General features: G+C 40.9%; 1 protein-coding gene across 7 annotated transcripts in view; it reads left to right on the top strand.

Annotated features, from left to right (window-relative positions):
* zranb3 (zinc finger, RAN-binding domain containing 3) overlaps nt 1–22,149 on the top strand; it is a 127,672-nt gene that overhangs the window by 98,945 nt on the left and 6,578 nt on the right. For 6 of the 7 annotated variants that reach the window (XM_084920508.1, XM_084920510.1, XM_084920504.1 and 3 more), the window contains 4 exons: nt 5,411–5,553; nt 15,644–15,784; nt 20,684–20,845; nt 21,632–21,824. In XM_084920508.1, the coding sequence (XP_084776634.1) occupies nt 5,411–5,553; nt 15,644–15,784; nt 20,684–20,845; nt 21,632–21,824 (639 nt within the window). The remainder of the gene's footprint in view (nt 1–5,410; nt 5,554–15,643; nt 15,785–20,683; nt 20,846–21,631; nt 21,825–22,149) is intronic. The other variant, XM_084920509.1, reaches the window with a different exon arrangement.

Genomic DNA, 22,149 nt, shown 5'->3' with positions numbered 1-22,149 from the left:
ACAAAGGGCAGCCATACCGGAGCCCATCACCCACCACGAATGAGTCCAACTTATTGCCGGCTATGCAGACCAAGCTCTTGCAACAGTTGTATAAGGATCGAATGGCCTGTAGCAATGAGCCAAACACCTCATACTTCCGGAGCACCTCCCACAGGACACTCCGCGGGACACGGTCGTATGCTTCTCCAAATCCACAAAACAAATGTAGACCAGGTGGGCAAACTCCCATGCACCCTCAAGTATCCTTGAGAGTGCATTGATCTGTTAATTGATGCAATCATTAATTCTGCTCTCTACCAGAAAATTATGAAGGAAAATGTCCAGCCATCAGTTTGTGCCCTGAAGCTCAAGCACACTCAGGTTTTCCAGCAGGACAATGATCCAAAACACACCAACAAGTCCACCTCTGAATGGCCAAACAAACCCCCGAGATGAAGGTTTTGGAGTGGCCTAATCAAAGTCCAGACTTAATCCAGTGAAGGTGCTTTGGCATGACCTTAAACAGGATGTTCATACTAAAAAACACTTGCCTTTACAAAGATTGAGCTCCACAAACTCGACAGTGAAACTTATTGCCAATTATTGCTTGCTATTAACGCTTGCAATTAATTGCATTCTTGCTTTTTGAATTTATCTTTGTTGAAATTTGTTGGATGATCTGAAACATGTAAGTGTGACAAATATGGGAAAAAACAAAGAAATCAGGAAGAAGGAAAATAGTTTTTCATGACACTGTATATGGCAAAGCCTTTATTTACATATGTACCATGAAGGCATCATAGCGATAGGAAGAAAAAGGGCATGTGTTGAATGAAGGTGTAAGCAGGCCATGGGAGGTTATTGCTGTTACTGAGCAAGTACAGTGGCTTGCAAAAGTATTCGGCCCCCTTGAACTTTCCCACATTTTGTCACATTACAGCCACAAACATGAATCAATTTTATTGGAATTCCACGTGAAAGACCAATACAAAGTGGTGTAAACGTGAACGAAAATCATACATGATTCCAAACATTTTTTACAAATACATAACTGTAAAGTGGGGTGTGCATAATTATTCAGCCCCAATACAGAGTCAATACTTTGTAGAACCACCTTTTGCTGTAATGACAGCTGCCAGTCTTTTAGAGTATGTCTTTACCAGCTTTGCACATCTAGAGACTGAAATCTTTGCACATTCTCCTTTGCAAAACAGCTCCAGCTCAGTCAGATTAGATGGACAGCGTTTGTGAACAGCAGTTTTCAGATCTTGCCACAGATTCTCGATTGGATTTAGATCTGGACTTTGACTGGGCCATTCTAACACATGGATATGTTTTGTTTTAAACCATTCCATTGTTGCCCTGGCTTTATGTTTAGGGTCGTTGTCCTGCTGGAAGGTGAACCTCCACCCCAGTCTTAAGTCTTTTGCAGACTCCAAGAGGTTTTCTTCCAAGATTGCCCTGTATTTGGCTCCATCCATCTTCCCATCAACTCTGACCAGCTTCCCTGTCCCTGCTGAAGAGAAGCACCCCCAGAGCATGATGCTGCCACCACCATATTTGACATTGGGGATGGTGTGTTCAGAGTGATGTGCTGTGTTATGCTGGGCTCACACTGTGCGATTTTGTCAGTCGCGCAATTCAGCTCCTGCTCAAACTGTACGATTGACTCGCAGGGGTTAGAAGTTGGTAGGTCACGATGCAGGGTCTCACACTATACGACCTGATGCTCTGATGCGACCCGAGTGCTCACACTGTGCGTCCATAAAATGAAGGTTATAACAGAAATTCTGTCGCTCGCTCTCCCTCTCTGTCTTTCACTCACACAGACACGCACACCACTGTCATCAACTTTGCTAAATTGCTAATGGAAACACTGATCGGGCAGCTGTGATTGAGCAGCAATGTCCATCCAACTATTTTCACGGTTGTTGTGGTAATTTTGTGAGGCCACATCGAAAAGGCTCGGATGAGCTTTCTAAAGTTCTACAAGTGCCTCCATTGCTTGTGTCCAGATCACACGCTGCACTGCCGTGCTGCGCCGTCTTTTTCGCTGACATTTGTGTTTGCGCGTGCGCAGTGTGAGAAACTGTGGTGACATCCTCACAACGGTCGCGAGGATTTCAAACAGGTTTGAAATCCTCACGACCAAGCGATTGATGATCGGGAGCTGGTCGTGAGGTGTTAATCGCTTCTCGTTACCCCACGTATACTACACGATGCATGACGCACGATGAAGGCCAAAATCGGGCCGATCGCCAAAACGGTCGCATGACTCAAAAATCGGCTCAAAATGGGCCAAAAAGCGCACAGTGTGAGCCCGGCATAAGTTTTCCGCCACACATAGCGTTTTGCATTTTGGTCTCATCTGACCAGAGCGCCTTCTTCCACATGTTTGCTGTGTCCCCCACATGGCTTGTGGCAAACTGCAAACAGGACTTCTTATGGTTTTCTGTTAACAATGGCTTTCTTCTTGCCGCTCTTCCATAAAGGCCAACTTTGTGCAGTGCACGACTAATAGTTGTCCTATGGACAGATTCCCCCACCTGAGCTGTAGATCTCTGCAGCTCGTCCAGAGTCACCATGGGCCTCTTGGATGCATTTCTGATCAGCGCTCTCCTTGTTCGGCCTGTGAGTTTAGGTGGATGGCCTTGTCTTGGTAGGTTTACAGTTGTGCCGTACTCCTTCCATTTCTGACTGACCGCTTGAACAGTGCTCCGTGGGATGTTCAAGGCTTGGGAAATGTTTTTGTAGCCTAAGCCTGCTTTAAATTTCTCAATAACTTTATCCCTGACCTGTCTGGTGTGTTCTTTGGACTTCATGGTGTTGTTGCTCCCAATATTCTCTTAGACAACCTCTGAGGCCGTCACAGAGCAGCTGTATTTGTACTGACATTAGATTACACACAGGTGGACTCTATTAGCACTCATCAGGCAATGTCTATGGGCAACTGACTGCACTCAGACCAAAGGGGGCTGAATAATTACACACACCCCACTTTGCAGTTATTTATTTGTAAAAAATGTTTGGAATCATGTATGATTTTTGTTCCACTTCTCACTTGTGCACCACTTTGTATTGGTCTTTCACGTGAAACTACAATAAAATTGATTCATGTTTGTGGCTGTAATGTGACAAAATGTGGGAAAGTTCAAGGGGGCCGAATACTTTTGCAAGCCACTGTATATCCCTGATGTCTCTGGAGGCGAAACCAGGCTCCAGTGCATAAAAGATTAACTTATTCGAAGGAAGTCTGCCTATTGGATATAATGAAGGTAGCCAGGACGCTGCTCCGGATAGTTCCAGCCCACTTGAGCCCCTGCACTTGCATTTTATAAACATTATAATGTGACACACGAGTGAAATTGTAGTGCAAAGTGAGAGATGAAAAAGTCTCATTGTGGAGAGGTTTGTGTTTATCTTTGGCAACTAGAAGCACATAAACTTTTGATGTTTGTTCTATTTTTTGAACCTATACGTTTTTTTCCCCTATTTTCTGTTTTGGTGAAGTAAGATACTCGAGGAGGACAGAGCACATTGTGTATGTCAGTCTGGTCACATTTAGACATGTGTTCTGTTAAAGTAATACCCAAGTGTTACAAATGTCCCAGTAACCTGGCTGTAACCATGATACAGTTTAGATAGAATTTTACATATTAATTCCACATTTGTATAAACACCATCATGAAGGTTTCCTAAAAAGACAAAAACCACTGGGACCAATGATTTTGTTTTGTTTTTAGCCTTTGGAGTATCATTTACCACCAAGAAAAAAGTACAACTTAAAGGATAAAAGTATCATTATCATACATCTTTGTCCAGATACACAGTGAAAATCAAAGCACCTTCTGTTTCCACCCACACGTCTCACCTATTAACCTGTCTGACCTTCGGCCAATCTGCAAGCTGGAAGGAGCATCCCACTCTCCTCCTTAGTTTCAACTTTTGACATCTGATTCAACTTTTTGGCTCTCATCTAACCTCTGATGGCCTGGCAGCACAATTACTATTTCAGATTTTCACTAAGCTTACCCACAGTCTTCATCTCTACTTTCCTCCTGTCAGGAGGAAGACTGTCTCGCTGTAGAGGAGGGTTTCTGTGCTCTACCGGCACATGACGTTCGGCTTGATGCTGTGATTTGAGTTCCTAATGACAGAGTACTACTTGCCTTCAGTCTCAAGGATGTTATGGGCGATAATAATGTATTATCGCTTGTGGTTTTAAATGCCGTTGTTCTGGTTTTGTGAAAATATGTGCAAAATGAGTCGCAGTAGATGGCGGCCCCTCGCTGATTCTGGTACTGTCTGTTCCTGATAAAAGCAGAGATGCTTTTATGCTCCTCACATACGAGGTCTTGAATAATCTGGCCCCATTTGATCTTAATGACATTATAGCACTCCATCACCCCATTAGAGCGCTGTGCTCTCAGACTGCTGGCTTACCTGTGGTTCCTCGAGTATTTCAAAGTAGAATGGGAGGCAGATGCTTGAGCTTTCAGGCGCCTCTTCTGTGGAACCAGCTTCCAGTTTGGATTCGAGAGACAGACACTATCTCTACTTTTAAGATTAGGCTTAAAAATGTCCTTTTTTAAAGCCTATATTTAGGATTGGATCAGGTGACCTTGAATCCATAGTTTCTTCCTTTTAAAAGGGGGTTTTCCTTCCCACTGTCGCCAAAGTGCTAGCTCAGAGGTACATAAACATTACTTTTTTGGGGGATATTAGTGTGTTATATAAATATCACATGTATTATATATATATAGCTGTCATGATACATGTTGTACATATGTTATATAATAAATATTTTAAAATATATACTTATTAACGTTATTTTAATGAGTTCATCTTTACATCCAGATGTCAAACATTAGTTTCTGTTGAATACTTTCATTTAACATTAAACATTTAATGAGTAGTACGTACTAATTCCTTCAAAATATACCTGCGCAAAGATCAACAAAGACAGCTTTCATGCTGTGATAGCTTGAAACCTGTCTGCATATAACATATAAAGACTTTTATCTTGACCCAAGTCTTTTTTGTGACGGTAAATATCATCCATAGCAAAGACGGGGGGAAAAAAACCCTTTCAAGTGTAATATACGTAGGTAAATTGTCCATTAGGGCTTGGTGTCTGGTGAGCTATTTGTTATATTGTTGGTAGATTTTCTTCGAATCCTGCCTTCGCTGGAAGAATATTCAGCCCTCTTTTGGTTTAATGGGTTTTGTTCAGCTATCTGGAAAACTGTCTCCTTTGAATTGTTTGTTTTTGGCTGAAGTGCATTTTCAAAATTGAAAAGCTAAAAAAATGTTTTGCTTTTAAAGAGGTTCCACTGTCCAAACTATCAATTTGTGTTGAAAATGAAGACTCCGCCGGCTGCAGTCGCGGCTTGAAATTGAATATGAAGTGAGGTGTCGTGTCGTCCCGCAGGTGCTGAGGTTTGTTATGGAGTGGAGCGGCCTGCCAGCCATGAAGCAGAAACTGCTTCGACGCAGCGGTCTTCTCTTCCACAGCCCTACCCTGGGCTTGCAGCAGCTGTCCGCCGCCCAGCGCCCTCACTCGAGCACCAAGAGGTCAGATTTTTTCCTTGAAGGAGACGTGCTTTGACTTTCACCAAACCTCTCTTCTAATCAGTGAATTTTCAGTCACTGAAATGAACGTTAAGTGGTTTGTATTGAGTTTTAACCTTTTTCCAAACCCCCCAAAAAACAAGTTTGTTTTTCTGCTTTAACCGTTAATGTTATATGGATGTAGTTTGTGAAGCCAGTTTGGAAATACCTTAAACCCAGATTATTTCTAGTGGCCCACAGGATGTGACTCCTCTGATTGTAAAAACTGTTGTATTCAAGTCCGTCAGTAAACATTTGCCTAATGAGTGCATGCTCTCACTCATTAGTTTTGGGTTTTTACAAGGTGTTCATCAAAATTATGTTCCTTTTTTGAGGCAAAGCAGAAGATAAAGCTGGAAGCCTTCGCCTAAAGAGTGTCCCTCAGTTTCTCAGTCATCACGTCCTGCTTCATGTTGGCTACATCAGGTTTTTTAGGTGTTTTTTTTTCTTCTAATATACAGTCTGCGGGTCATCATTTGTGTGGTTTTAGGCTACATTCCAAAAAGATGCAAACACAGTTCTATAAAAACACGGGGAGGCTCTATAAGTAAAAACAAAATGCAATTCTTTGCAAATCCCATGAGCCCAAATTTTATTCACAACAGAAAATGTTAAATATTTAACGTGAGAAGGTGTACAATTTCAAGAGAAATATGAGCTCATTTTGAATTTGATGGCAACAACACATTCTATAAAAGTTGTCTTGAGTCATGTTTACTACTGTGTAGCATCCCCACTACTTTGAATAGCAGTCTGTAATAATATCTTGGACCTAAGGAGCACAGCTGCTGGAGTTTAGGGAGAGGAAAATTGTCCCGTTCTTATCTAATATATGGTTCTAGCAGCTCTACAGTCCTGGATCGTCAAATGTTTTCAGCTAGTGAAAGATCTGGACTGCAGGAAGGTCAATTCAATATCTAAATTCAGACCTCCGGTAGACCATGCACACGCATTAATGATGAAGGTCCAGCTATCTGAATACATCTTTTACCTAAGCGTTTCAAGTTTGTACCACATTTAGTGAAAATTTTCATCTAAAAACAATATTTAGAATCAATATTTTGCTAATGCATTAGCCAAACATGTCTTCACTTGCCATCCTCATTCTGTGCAATAAGCTATCCCACATGTGGATGGGTTTCCTGTATTAACAGATTAAGTGTAGAATTTAACATACAGATTGTAAAATGAACTAAATGGATCTTATGATCATTTATTGCTGTATTTAATTAATTTCTTCTCACATATCAGCTTATTTAGCTACATCTGCCAGCAGTTACCAGCAGGAAACAAGAAGTCTGCCATTTTTCACCACTGTTTGACATCAAAGACCCATTTTTCTCCTAAATGACTCGATGTTTTCAGGTTTGAATTCTTCCTAATCATCACTATAAACCACACGTGTGCACTAATGATTGGTTGTGCCACACCTCCCCTATAAGCAGTTCAGCAAACCTGTATACTGTAAGAAAAAATGCATCTCCCACAATGATCCAGTCAGTAAGATATCCTTTAACGCTGCTTTGAATCGGTGGAAATAGTAAGATTTAGTAGTTCCCAACATTATGACAGAATCCAAGAAGTAATGTGAGAGATTTCACAGAGAAACAAGCGGATTTGTAAATACTAACTGCCCCAGGCGTCATGGAAGGCTGAGTAATGCGTGTGTGCGTCTGTGTGTGTTTTCGTGCCCGTGTGTGTGTGTGTGTGTGTGTGGGTGTATCAAAGGGTGTCTGCTGAGACATAAGAGAAAATGGGATGAGCTCTGTGTATGCGTACATGTGTGTTTTTTGACAAACAAGCATTGTTGCTGGCACACTAATTATAGCTGGCGTGGACTAAGGCAGGGAGAGTTTGCCAATTACAGGGCAGACGTGTGTGTGTGTTTTGTAAGTGAGGGAGAGTGTTTCTCAACTGGGGAAAGCGTTTGGGTGCATGAACCTAATCAAGGTGTGAGTAGGAGGCAATTGGCCCGGCTTGATTTGATACCTGTTTGATTTATTCACTAATCAGAACCAATCAAGCTCCAGCTATGGCTCAGCGGGGCGATCACAGCTCACCTTCCCTGCTCTGAGACGCTCAGTTTTCAACTACTTCAAACTTAATGCACTTTGCCTGGGTTTCCAACACTGGATACTTTTGTTATAAACCATTCATGGTGATTTGCAGCAATTTTAGAAGATTTAAGGAGATTTTAATCCAGTTATGCGCACTGAGGAGGTTTCATTGTTAAAATACCAAAACGTTGGAAATAAAAAAAAGTTGATTGGCGCCTGTAATGACCATTTTAATGCAGAGAAATAATAATGTTATTTTTTCATTTTTGTGTGCGTACAAACACATAATTGTTAAAGCCAGCCAGGCTGTTAAAGTTAAATGTTTTATTCGGTGTTGTGCAGACCAGTTTTTGTCATCTGAAATGTATTATTATATACAAGCTCCCAGTCAAACGCTGAGCAGCGCAACACAAAAGACTTGGTAGTTCAAAATTACAGCGTAGGAGTATTTCAGTGGGACTTGAAAGATGTTTAACAGAATCACTCACAGTGAATGTTGGAAAAACTAAGTGGAGCTCTATGATAATGACTAAAAGAGCTACTTGGAGTCCAGTGTTCCAGTTAACCAGATGAGATTGGACCTGCTGAGAGTGCCCTGCTTTTTAAATAAAGACATGCAAAGTCTGGTTGCTGACATTGTCTGCGATTCCTGAGAAAGACTGAAGAAGGTTGAAAAACCTGAATGTACCAACTCTCTACAACAGGGGTCTCCAACTCCAGTCCATAAGAGCTACTGACCTGCAGCTTTTAGATGCATCCTTGTTCTGACACACCTGAATCAAATGAATGGCTTGTTATCAGGCCTTTGCCAAACTTGATGGTAAGCTGAAAAGGTAATCCAAGCATTTGATTCAGCTGTGTTGGAGTAGGGATGCATCTAAAAGCTGCAGGACAGTAGCTCTCGAGGACTGGAGGTGGACATCCCTGCTCTACAGGAAGAAAAACAGGACTGTAGCTACAACATGCAATCCTGAATCAAGCTCCGTCTCTACAACTTGATAAATCTTCATCCAGATGGGTCTTAATCCTAGGACAACACAAAGGAAACCACTGATCACTAAAAACTGCACATTTTAAATTTGCACAAGACCACTTGGATGTTCTACAACACTACAGGACACCTTACAATCACTGAGAGGACAAATGAATTTTTAAATTGGATTCGATTTACAGGCGAATGTCAGGGCAGCACGACATGAAGCGAGAACAAAAATTTGGTGATGTAAGAGCGCACTTAAATAAATCAACAACAAAATAAGAAAATTCATTTTTATCAAACGGCCAAATGAAAATATTGACCTTGAGTCAAATGAGATGCTCAGACGTGACCTGAAGAGGACTGTTCAATCAAGACGTCCCAGAAATGTTGACGAACTAAAACCGTTTTGTGGGAAGAACGTCCAAAATTTCTCTCAAAACTAGCTTTGATCGCTCGATGAAGACTTGAAAAGTAAAACTGCTCGTGCGTTAGTATGAAACGCTATATTTATAATAGTATATACAACACTGAAATCATGTTCAGCATCTAAGATGGAAACTCAGTGCATTTGTATTTGGCTAAGAGTACACTGTGGAAAGTACTTTTGTTGTGTTGTCTTGGCAGCGTACATTAAAGCTGTACTCGAGCAAATTCAGTACAGCATTTGCATATAGTTGATGGACTTGTTAGAATTTGAACTTTTGATTTGTTTTCTTCCTTTTTTCTTTTCCCCACAATGACCCACTGCAAAAGTGCTTTTTTAAAAAGTTTTGACGCAAACACTGGATGATACACTTTCCTTGAGAATTTTCCTCCGTGATAAACTCAAACTCCCCCAGTATGTAATACAGACTTGCTGTTTTAAATTTAAAGTCTCAAGCTGAAACTCAGTAAAGGTAGGACTATTTCCTCAATTTTGGCAAATCTCATCCAGAGCCACAGAAGACATTTTCACAGGCTGAGTGGTGCTGCTTATACCAAGTAGACTTTTCAGATTTGCATTCTTTTGCAGCATTGTTTTGACAGTACTCGCGTAAAGTCTTTGCAGTGAACATTTGGAGTTGTCCAACACACTGATTTTTTTGTTGAGTTAAAGATGGCATACTTCATGTCACGTTCATGTTCAAACACACATTTGACATGGGAATTAGCAGCTTCACGTGTCTCTGAAAATCTTTGCCACCGAAAAGGCCGTTACTGTCAGCTCTGTCTGACCGAGGCCGGCAGAGAACAGCAATCAATCAAAGCGGCTTCAGCTGGGCCACACCGGTGCAGCAGCTCGTTAGTTTGATTTCACACAGCTGAGCAGGGTCTGTCCTCTGTGCCGAGCCAGGCGGCTGTCTGCACCTCCGTGTGTCCGCTGTCAGCTACCCGCTGACTCCCTGACTGTAACAGCGCCCCTGCAGCTGCACATCAAATGTCTACCAGCAGAAAACCGTGTCCAGATAATCAAGTTCAAATCACGCTGCGTTTTGTCATTCCTGATGCAACCTCCACCAAATATGTGCTGCACGTTTAAATTTACTGTAGCTTTCTAACTGCCTGTACCTGCAATATTAAAGGAATCGTCTGGGGAAATTCACTGATTTGCTTGCCTCCTGAAAGTTGGATGATGTTTAACAGTAATTATGAGCCACCAGCTGCTGAGCAGTTAGATAGGAAGTTACTAGTCCTGGCTACAAAGAAAATCCCTTTGAGTTGTTGTTTATATATAGTTGATTTTTGCACAGACTGAATAAACAAGATAAAGTACTGTGATTAATGGGTGTTAGAGCTGCTGGTTGTCATCTTTTTGTTACCTTAGACGGAGCCAGGCTAGTCCCATTATTAATCTAAGCTAACGGTGAGTCTCAGTTGTTTTATTTTCTTTAGTACACTGTGTACACCAAGCACTTGTCTAATACATACATTTTGACAGGATAGGATTCTCTGAAAATGAGTCATTTACCAATAATGACATTTACAGTATTTCAGTGTGTCATGCTAACTACAGCAGTATGTACTCAACATAGTGAGTCTAAGTATAGAAAGATGTGATTTGAGCAAAGTATGAGTTTCCATTCATTTCCTTTAGCTTTATGGTTGTAGAAGCATGTACTATCATCATGTGGTATGCGGCAAGAAAGGATAAAGGCTACATAGCTGATGATCTAACTATCCTGAAACTGACACAAATGTCCATGCATCAATTTTCTTTCACTTATCTGGGGCCAAGTCACAGGGGCAACAGCCTAAACAGCAAAGCCCAGACCTCTCTCCCCCCCGCCACCTCCTCTAGCTTGTTTGGGGGAACACCAAGGCATTCCCAGGCCAGATATAATCTCTATAATATTATCCTGGGTCTCCTAATCAGGGCCTCCTCCCTGTGGGACATGCCCGGAACACCACGCCCAGGAGGCGTCAGATGCCCAAACTACCTCAGCTGGCTCCTCTTGATGTGGAGGAGCAGCATCTCTACCCTGAGCCCCTCCCGAATGGCAGAACTCCTCACCTATCTCTAAGTGAGAGGCCAGATTGTCTGCAAAAAGCAGAGATGTAATTCTGAGCCTGCCCAGGTAGAAGACTTCCCAACATGGCTACACCTAGAAATTCAGACCATAGAAATTATGAAGAGAATCGGTGACAAAGGGCAGCACTGGTCCAACACCCACTGGGAACAATTCCGTCTTATTGCCAGCTATGGCCTGATTGAATGGCTCGAAGCAACTGGCTAGACACCCCACACTCCCGAAGCACCACCCAGAGAACACTTTGAGGGACTTTGAGGGAGAATGCCTTCTCCAAGTCCACAAAACACCACCACCTGACACCAAATGTGCAGTACAAAAATAACAACAAACACAGGAGGAAGATTATGTAACAACAATGGCAGTGAAACAGAAAAATCTCCTTATTACTATAAGCTGCTAGCTACAGGTATGTTAGCCAATTTTTACAGTAAGTTGCAGTTTAACTGAATTGAACAGTTTTTGTTGCTATAAAATTGTGGATAAAAATAAGAGATGAGTTGAGAAACAGCCTGAGTGTATATGTTTGCACTTAATGACGTGCTGTTATGTGTTTATGTTTGTTAAGCTGATTAGCCACATGCAGATGTTCATGCCTGATTAAAAGTGTTGTAGTGTAGGGAAAGTTTTAGATCCTCCAGGTAAGCAGTAAAATACACATGGGGATAATGGAGTTTATTCACAGTTATAGGACTATGTATAAAAGATGAATAATGCCACTGTGCTACCACACGTTGGGTAGTGACGTCCCATTGATGAACATAAAGCTGAATATTTCATTTGTTATCAAACTGATGTTTAAGACTGGATATGATGAGTGAGAGGCAGCGCTGGTTGGTGGTTCTTAGTTTATCATCCTTTATGACTTTTAGTAAGGACTGTAATTTACAAAATAAATATTTAAATATGTCCCAAAGCTAGCAATTAAAACTGTGAAGTAATCAGGAAAGTGTTTACAGAGGTCGCAGAGCAAATGAGCTGAGGGTCCTTAAACCTTTCTATACAACCAGAAGTCTAAAAACCAATGCATTCATGTTTATGTTCATCATGCCCAGCACCCTCTGGAAATTCATACAAATTGTTGAGTTTCTAAATGTGTCGAGTGTATTTACGTTCTCATAAAACATTAGCAAAGACATATTTTTTACATTTTATTTTTTATATGATTTCCATCCATGTTTGCTAACCTTTGCAGGCACATTGCTTTGCATAAAACGATTTGTACTGCTGTCAGTTGTTTACGCACAATATAAAGAGCGAGGGGGACTCACATTTATTACTGCTGCTACAAACCAAAACCTCCGCACGGCACCTTTAAACATATTTAGTAATACACCGACTAAACTACTTTTTAATAGACCCCATTGAACATTCAGTCCAAATCATCCTAGGTTTTCACAGATGTAAGCCAGTCTGACAAACATTTTGAAAACAACATCAGTGAACCCAGCTGCCCCCTGATACTGGTAGAAGAGGTTTGGATCATAACAGAAAATGTGATTCATTCAGCAAGTAGCAGCAGTCACCTTAGTGTACAGAATTACTCTCCAGGCACCTAACTGCATAAAAACATGCAAACACACACACACACACACACACCTCCACTCTCTCCCAGAAGCGCAGTTGGACTCCAGTTTAGGGTAAGGTATCTCGTTTCATCCAGCCTCTGTGCTGGGACTGTTTGAAGCAAAGGAAGCTCTTGTGTTTGATGGAGACTTACCTTCTTCCTCATCTCCTCTCAGCTTCCAGAGAAACTTCTCCTCTTTGATGTCTCTCCCTCCTCCACTTTCTGCCTCCTGTCATCCATCTTTCCTTTATATTTTTTTCCCCCTTCTGCCTTCTTTCCATCTCCCTCCCTAAGAAAGTATTCTGTCCATATGGAGGTGGTGGAATTGCATAAAAATGTCGTTTCATAGCCTGCAGGGCCGAGTAGAGACACTAAAAGTTGAATTTAACAGTGGCAACACCTCCCGGCACGGTGTTTCTGGGAGGCTGGTGTCTCATTAGTAATCAGAAAAAAACGTGCAATCAGGATAGAAATCCATCAAGTAGAACCAATTCAAATGATTTTTTTCTTATGAAAGAACTAGAATAAGTCCTACACAGAGCTAAATATATCCAAATATATTGGATGAAAACAGGCATCGGCAGAAGTTTTTAACAATTCAAGAAGTTGAGACGTGTGTTTTACCCATTTTTTTTTTTTGTTGTTGTTGTTTTTACCTTGTAGTAAATGTTTTGTTATTAGTTAAACAGTGATAAATGTATTTTTTTCCATATCTTATAGTTCCAGGAGACGTTCCAGTTATTGATTGTGTTTCATCGGTGTACAAGGCTACTTCTTGTGCCAGCAGTAAAGTTACATCAAACTGAGTTCAACAATTGACACAACTGTCAGAACAAACGCTTGAAGATGAAACATTAATTATTGATCTGCTCGACGATTAGTGAAACAGCTTCATCACTCGAGTTGATTGTCTGTGAAATGGCTACACCATCCATTAGCTTCCTGCTGTCTTTCTGTCTGTTTTTTTGAAACCTCATCTCTTTTTTTCCCTTTTTTTAAAAAAATCTGAATTCTTGCTCTGCGCACTTCTTTGAACCCTCAAGCTCATTATCTGTACTTGGAGCCATTTACTAAGTCTAACCTATTTTCTCTGCTTGATATAGCAGAAAGCTTTTCTGTGTTAGGGGTAAAGGATGCTTTGGACTTGGAAACACTAGGTGACTTATTAGGGTTTGTTTTTTTTAACTTAACTACTGTATTTTCTTAAAGGGCTGTCTTCATTGACTTTTACAAAATAGTTGAAAGCACAGCCTGCACTTTATCCTTTCTGCAGAGTCTATAAAGTTCAAGCTCTTTGTTGGTTATCTGGTAAGAGAAGAAAAAAGCAGAGGGATAACTGCTGGCAAGAAAATGTGCAAATAGGAATCACCAAATCAACAAAAACCAAACAGTTGAGTCACAATGCTGAAGCTAACCCTGACTTATAGTCATGAGCTCTGGGTAGTGGCGAAAAGAACACGATCATGTATACAAACAGGCAAAATGAGCTTCCTCTGTAGGGTGGCTGATCTCAGCCGTAGGTACAGGGTGAGGAGCTCAGAGCTGTTGCTCCTCTATGTTCAAAGTAGTCGGCTAAGGTGGTTTGGGCGTCTGATTAAAATGCCTTCAAGATGCCTCCCTTTGAAGGTTTTCACAGCACGACGAACTGTGGGGCAAACCCCGTGCCTCAGTATTCCCTATAAGAAACTTAAAATAAGACTGGGAACACTTGGAATACTCTGTTTATCTTATCCTGCCTGACTTTAGATAAAAAGAAGAGGGTGGATGAACAACGTAGGAGCTTACTGTCAATCACCTGCAACACTGATGACATTAAATTCTTCCATGGGCTTCCAACACATATCACATGATGTATAATTTCCAAAATAGCCACAAGTACACACAGTTTAGCAAATGAGACCAAATTAACTCATTCTAAAAATGTATATGCTTAATATTTCTAGTTGGACGTTGACTGTATTTGAGTGGGCACTAGAGGCATTTACCCGGTATGTACAGGATGTTATTGGTAAAGCAAAATAGCAGTTTGTTCCTTGTGTATGTGGATGGTTGGTAAAGTAAAGTACTAGTTCCAGCAAGTACTGACAGCAGCATGGCTGCGATCTGCTTATTGGCCAAGGCTGACCTCTGACTTCCCCTTGGAGTAAAAAGGTAGGGTAATTGCTCTCTGCGGAGACCATTACAGCGTTGTACCATCCCTCTGTTAAAACCTGTAAAGTGACCAGTCGGCATTTGCCGATTGGTCACTTTTCTCTCAAGGCCTCTGGAATCTTTTCCTACCAAGAGGAACACATCACCGATTTCCTTTCCCCAACTCTCCACATGTATTTGTGTCAACTCTGACATCCCAGGGTCATTTTAATCCTGCGTAGATTGGAATGTAGAGTTTAGTGCAATTTTCAACTTGCACACATAGCATCTGTATTACAACGGCCATAAAAAGCAGTAGCGGGGCAGATGGATTAGATTAGATGATTGACGATTCCTGTGGGGAAATTAGATTGCTGCTGCTGCAATAGTAATAGGATTCAGCAGGAGAAGAAGACAAACAGAATATAAGCACACATTCAGAATAGGAAATCAGCAGTGGAAGGAAGGAAGGATCTGAGCATTTAGGCACAGTTTGGTGCCAAGAAAGAAAACAAAAATCAAAGTGCATCTGGCTCTGCACTGAGGCCATTTGTAGAATTTTGCTAGTTATGTGGGTGTGATGGTGTGTGTTACATTGATGTGGTAGAGTCCCAGGATTACCGCAGTCCAAAAAAAGATGACTAAGATTACTGGTGTGCTTGAGCAACCTCAAGCGTCCTATCATACCTGCTTCTATTGCTGTCCAGAGAGAGTTTATGAATTCATCTGCTTGCAACTGCTCCCCGGTGCTTTGGTTATGTAACATCCACAAATTCACCATTACCTCACAGCAACATTTTATCCCGCTTCACAGGTACCTCGGTCGTGACGACGTGGCCGAGGCGTCTCTGAGCAAAGCCCAGGAGGAGGGAGGCAGCATCCGACTGGTCACAAAGGAGAACTTCTTCACAAAGAGGAGGTCTGCCTCTTCGCTAACACCACCTGCTACACAGAGGTTTGTTAAGGGAAAAAACGCGCACATAAAGGTCAAGTTGTCCTCAGGTCTGTAAGTAGTTTGCTGCTAATATATGAAACTAAAATTCAAATGTATTTCTAGCTGATCACTGTGTTTCTCCTGTCTACTACACAAACAGTATTTTGATCATTCATAGATCCGTTCTTGTCTGTAGTATTTAAAGATGAAACTTCAAGGTCTGCACATGAAGGTGGTTTGTCTCACCACATGGTTTCCTCTTCAGGATTCAGAGTATTTTCATTTTCTTTCCCTCAGCTGTCTCCATGGAGATCTGTATGTGCCTTGTGGGAGAGACACAAAGGCCCACTGAGTGTGTTAGTACAGTAAATATAGACCATAATACGATCTACTGGGTGAGATGCATCGGCCAGCTCACCCCAGGAGGCAATATCTCTATGGAAACCTGCAGCAAACACACAGATGAGCTCTCACACATATACACAGTTACTGGTGTTACATACAAAATGTCTGTGATAATCTATAAAGTGCCTTAAAGGCTCTGTTCAGGATTTGTGCTTTTAGACAACAGATAGCGTTTTACTGCATGAGGTATACAGCAGTGTCTGGAAGTATAAAGTGTTTGACAAAAGCAAGCACTGCTGTGTGAATAAACACGGTAAAAGGCAGCATGGTAACAAAATTAAATGGCCATTTATAAAAGCTGACTTAAAAAATGTGCTAATATGCTAGTAGCTAGAATAGAAATGGCATCCATCCATCCATCCAACTAACTGTGGCGTGTGGTTGGAGGGATGAGGAGAATCCATGTTTTCATAAAGTAGGAAGATTGACATCCATCACTGTTATCTATTTAAGCATTTAAGTAAAACTTGTACATAATATTGAACTGCTCCTTCAAAACAACAAATTCAGTTCAGTTCCTGCTAATACTTCCTGCTGGCTGATATCACTTGACATTTGAACTGTGGCTATAAGTTATACTAGAGTAAAAAAAAGGACAGCAAGCTCTTAGATTGTAAGGCATCTGCACAAGTCATCTGATGGGAGGCAACCTGTCTCCAAACAGTAGCAGTCTGACTCTGACTGACTGCAATCATTCTCTAAAATATTGGCAATGTTTTCCAAGTAAATGTTGTCCAGTTTATAAACACAGATACATTGGCAACATGTTGCAATCATTCTGAGTCACTCTGCTCTGATAAGCACAACTGACCGTGAACTAAAGAAACAGACATTTCTGATAACATACATCCATTTAAAACAAGTGCATGTCTGGTATTGAAGGTATCAGTTAATCTTAAAGTGTGCCACCTATCTCTGGGCGTGGGCTAAAAAGGAAATCCTGCCATGCAGCATACGTCACTAGTGTCCATTTTAAATGGAAACAGTCTTTATATTGCTATCCACATGAAAGCAACATGCTAAAATGTGGAAAATAAGAATCTCGATTAACAACTGGACGTACCAGTGTCAGATCTCGTTGGTGCCTTTGGTTTCTTTCGGTATAGAGCACCAGAGATGAGCCAAGGTCGTAAACATTAGCAGGCTGTGTGCCGTTTGCTGCAGGCATGTTGCGTGATTTGTGGGTTTGAAGTATGAGTTTTCAGAGAGTTACCTCATGCTGCATTGTAGCGATGCCAACATGTTTGTTTTGTATGTGCATAATTCAAACTGCTTTGAAACTAAATGTAAGGTATTCTATACATCTACATCTAGAAATCTACATTTTTGATTCACATGCATTTTTTGGCAAATGCATTGATGTTTTACAGTTTCTAAAAGACATATTTCTGGCTTTTCTGGATGTTTTCACTATTCTCAGTTTGGGCACACAAGTAAAAAGTCTATTTGTGTCTCTCTTTCATCGACTAGACTTTGCTGGCACACCATTTGTCTCATGATACTTCCAGTTTTTGGTATATTCTCAACTTTGAAACAGCAAGGTTCCCTTTTTAGAAGGTTCTCTTCTCTATTTCAATGATTAAATTTCCTTCTGTAGTGCTCTGTCACTCTGGCTCTTTGTTCCTCTTGCTGTCTCTCTGAATTGTAAACCATGGGGAAAGAGAATTTAGTCCATCTGTCCCCTCCAACGTGGCTCTAGCACCCTGCTGGGACTACATGGCAAATGCCCAGATTTGCAGTCTTCTGCCAGACGGACATGCACGCAGATACACATACTAGAAATGTTTTGCAGATAGAGCATTGTAATATACTAAATATACAGGAAAAAAAACTGATTTATTTCTGTTGGATGGATATTTTTACTGAAATGTATTTGCAGTTTGTAGAAGAAAGTGAGCTTTGTTTAATTTAGATCAGGTTTACAGGGTAATGTCTTGACTGATCCCTCATTTCTTTATACATGGGTGCAGCGAGTTATAAAAATGTGCAAAAATACACGAAAATTCTGAATATAAGGCAAAAAGAGAGTTTGTACAGTTCTAATGAGCTTGAAAGTGAATACATGGTATGACCACCTTTATACTTCAACACAGCCTGAACTCTCATAGGCAGCTTTCTTCTCATTTCATTAATTAGCCATCAGGAATAGTTCTCTTGGCTTCTTGAAGGACATTCCTGAAGTCTTTTTTGGAGAGCAGTTAAACCAAAAAATTCAAATTTGGATTAATCACAACATCAGACTTGTTGCTACAGATTTTTCTCCCTGTTTCCCTTCGTTAATAATGTCTTCTTGACAGCCACTGTACCACTGAAATCACTTCTGATAAGGCTTCAGTGAGCAGTAGATGAATGAACTGAAGGGCCACATGCATCTCTCAGGTCCTGGGTCAGGTCTTAGGTGATTAGTTAGATTTTTTTCTGTTTTTTACACAGAAATGGCTTTTCGATACGGCTTGCCTACTAGAGAAAGGTGTGACATTTCTTGTCATGTCCCCTACTTGTCTTGGATCCATATTTTTTTTAAGGACACACCAAGCCGAGATATGCCAAGTTTTCAGCTAATAGCTCTTTGGGAGTCTGCTTGGTGGTACAAAAAATACAATTTTATGCACGTCAGACTGTGTTATCTTTAGTATTTTTAGTAGAATCATCTAAAGAAATGAGAACAAATGATGTGTTTTTGTGACAGGCTGCTAGTGAAAAAGTGCCTAAAGCTGCAATTTAAAATCGCTTCTTTGCTAAGTTAGCACTGGTTCATGCCATTAGGTGTTTTTTTATACTTACAAAAAGTGGGCAAAAAAGTATTTCTGTGAAAATGTTCACGCACAAAGACCGATAATCAGTGATGAAGCATCCAAAGAAACAAATGTGGGGAACTATTGCTCAAGGGCGCTTTAAAATATGACGCAAACTATAAACAAGTGAGAGGTGTCTTAAGACTTTTGCACACTACTGCATGTTCAGATTCAAGGTCAGTGGCTACACATTAAACACGGTGTTTAATGAAAGAAGCTGTTGTGAATTTTTTTTAAAAGAATTTTGTTGAAAAGAATAAAACCTTCATCAATGTGAACTATGTTTTATAACAAATTCATTTGTATTGTTTTTGTTGAGATTTGGGATGCCTGGCCTCACCTTACCTGTTTGACTTTGACGTTTTATTGTGCTCCTCTTCGCTGTGTTTTCTACTTTCGCCTGAGGTCACCTGAAAAATTAAGATGAAAACTCGTCTTCCCCGCTGTCGCCAAGTGCTTTCTCATCATCATCATCATTTGCAATCATAGGGGCTCTCTCTCTGCTGAGCTCACCATGAAATATAAAGCTCCTTGAGATGACTGTTGTGAGCTCACCATATAGATAAAATGCTCCGCTCTTTAAAAATACAGGGCATAGTGCTGGTAGGTGTGGGTAGTTTTGCAGGTAATTTACAAAAGTTCACTTCAATAAAACATCCCCAATCGGCCAAGAACGGCGCCAATTTAACGCAAGGTCGCAAACTAAGAGATGATATCCAGCTGCAGGTAATTTACTAACAGGACAGGCACACAACAAATCAGAAAACCATATAAATACAGGGGATACGCGTGTATGTTAAATGTAGGCCTATGGTGATAATCTGGCAGACAGTCGTTTGAATGGAAACAGGCTCGAGTCATTCAGACAGGCTCTGATCTAGGACTGTAAACTGCACAGCAATATTTTGGCCTTGTGTTATATAGATCACATATCTGCGATATGTAACTCATGGAGAGTCAAAGTATGTGCAGCTGAATTTGTGTAGGTCCACCACTAAAAACAGTCATGTGTTAGATCTCACGAGATCAGGTGAAAACCTCGTGCGCTGTCCATGGTCCTGAAATTCTAGTGTAATAAAACTGTATTAAGGAAAGGTTTTTTTTCCTTTATTAAGGGAAGTTTTTCAGTTCATTAATGTAAATGAGTGTAAGAAGTTTTGTTGCTGCTGGTATTGCGTGACTCCCTTAGGTTGGAGGATCCAGGTCATCTTTGAGTTCACTGAGCAAATTTAGAATTCAGCTGTCTGGCTAATCTATACGGTTTTACGTCTTTACGTCTACGTATCCTCTGCAGCCATATCAAGTTCAGAAATTGAGACATGCTTTTTATCTGCGTTAAATATTAGCTCAATTATCAGCAAAGTGCAAGTCGCAAATCAGTTTGTGCACATGATTTAAATATTATTCTCCCTATAGTTTGCGCTTTGAAAAAAGAACTCCGTGACGTTCATATGCAACAGTCACATAAACCTCGGAGTTCTCACTTTTTACTCACAGTCGTGTCATTGCACTCCTTTTACACCAAAGCTCAGTTTGTGCTGGAGCAACATGTTAGCAAATCTGGTGTTTGGACTTTGAAGTCCTTCAGTACCACATCTGACTTACAAACATACACTCAACACTGTTGAGAATTTGAGAATTATGTCTTTTTGGTCTGAAGTTACCATCTACCACTTCTTCACTACCGACTATGTTTCTCCTTTCTCTGTCTCTCTCACAGCAGGCAGGACAATCAGTCCTGTAGGACATCAGATGCACAATCATCAACAGAGTCCAGCTACCTGCAGGCTGTGGACAGTCAGGGTGTCCCTCTGTGTCTCTCCTGCCAGCAGCCCTGCTCTACCACAGGTGGAGCGTGGGACACTCGATTCTGCAGCCACAGGTATTGCAACACTAACTACATACAGTTAGAGGGAAAGCTACGGGCTAAACTGGACATTTCCAACTTGTAATAACTTGAGAATTGCTCAAAAAGTTCTGGAGCAGATTTGTAGATAATATAGATCTCAGTGCACCTGATGTGTGAGGTCTACTGCAACAGGAGTGTCTTTGATTAGATGTCAGCCAAACAAAAACATATTAAATCAACTTTCACACAGTTTGGGAGGTTTTTTCCCCCCCAAACTTCCCTGTACTCATTGTCCTCTGCGCAGAAGCCCACCCATCTGGCACCAAAAAATTCAATTATATTCAGAGCTTTAAGAGTTTGTGTGCAAAACAAACTCAGAAACACAGCAGTACAATGTTGACTTCACCCTGTTGTTTACTTTTTTGTAGAAAGAATACTGTTTGCTCAAGACTAAAATAGATTAGACTTCAACTCTTGCATCTATAATGGTCTTTTTCCAAATCTTTTCCTGTAAATTTTTTTGGGGGGAATCAGTCAAATTTGGTCTTTACCAAACTTGATACCATTACCAATGTAAAATAAAAGTTTTTTATGGAAAATCTAAAACAAACCTATTTCGGTTTAGTTTTTCTGTCCTTCAAGGAGATGCTGCACCTTTTCCTGGCAGTCTTAATTCGATTAAATGGTTTTCAAAAGCCAGCTTCTGTTTTTTAACCAACATGAGAAAAACTTTCTATGTGAATGATTTTTATAATAGAAAGAAGTTAATCACAAGTTTCTTTCTATAGTGCAGATGTTTCTATGTGCTTTGACCCACAGGTGTCAGGAGGAGTTCCAGTTGCGCTCCAGCCAGACTTACATGCGGTCTCAGGTGTTGGAGGCAGAGCGCGGCATCTGTCAGCACTGTGGCCTCCACGCCCATGACCTGTTCATTAAGGTTCGTGATGCTCCACCCTCCCAGCGAAAGGAGATCCTGGAGAACACTTGGCTTACCCAGCTGCCACTCAAACAGGTGGGACATAGAGCAGAGGAGGCACTGTTTCGTATTAGTCTCTCATCCATGTTTCAGGAAAACTCCACCAATGAGCTGAAGAAACTTTTTTTTTTTTCAAGTGCCAAACAGCCATTAACTATGGTGGTCAGTCAGTGCAACGAGGCAAGTTGTGTCAATGTGAAATTCAATTCCACACCACTGTTTCTGTCAGTTTCTGTCATATTTCTTTCCTGTAGACCTTTATACAACCAAAGGAGTTGCCACAGTGGCGTGCAGCAACTTTTTCAGAAAGGCTAGCAGAAATGTCTTTTATCGATTGTGTTTTATTCGTTTACACAAGCTG

The sequence above is a fragment of the Perissodus microlepis genome, chromosome 23 (assembly GCF_051167445.1).
Source record: "Perissodus microlepis isolate ML-2025 ecotype Zambia chromosome 23, ASM5116744v1, whole genome shotgun sequence".
NCBI lineage: Eukaryota > Metazoa > Chordata > Actinopteri > Cichliformes > Cichlidae > Perissodus > Perissodus microlepis.
This window is presented reverse-complemented; position numbering and strand designations above follow the sequence as displayed.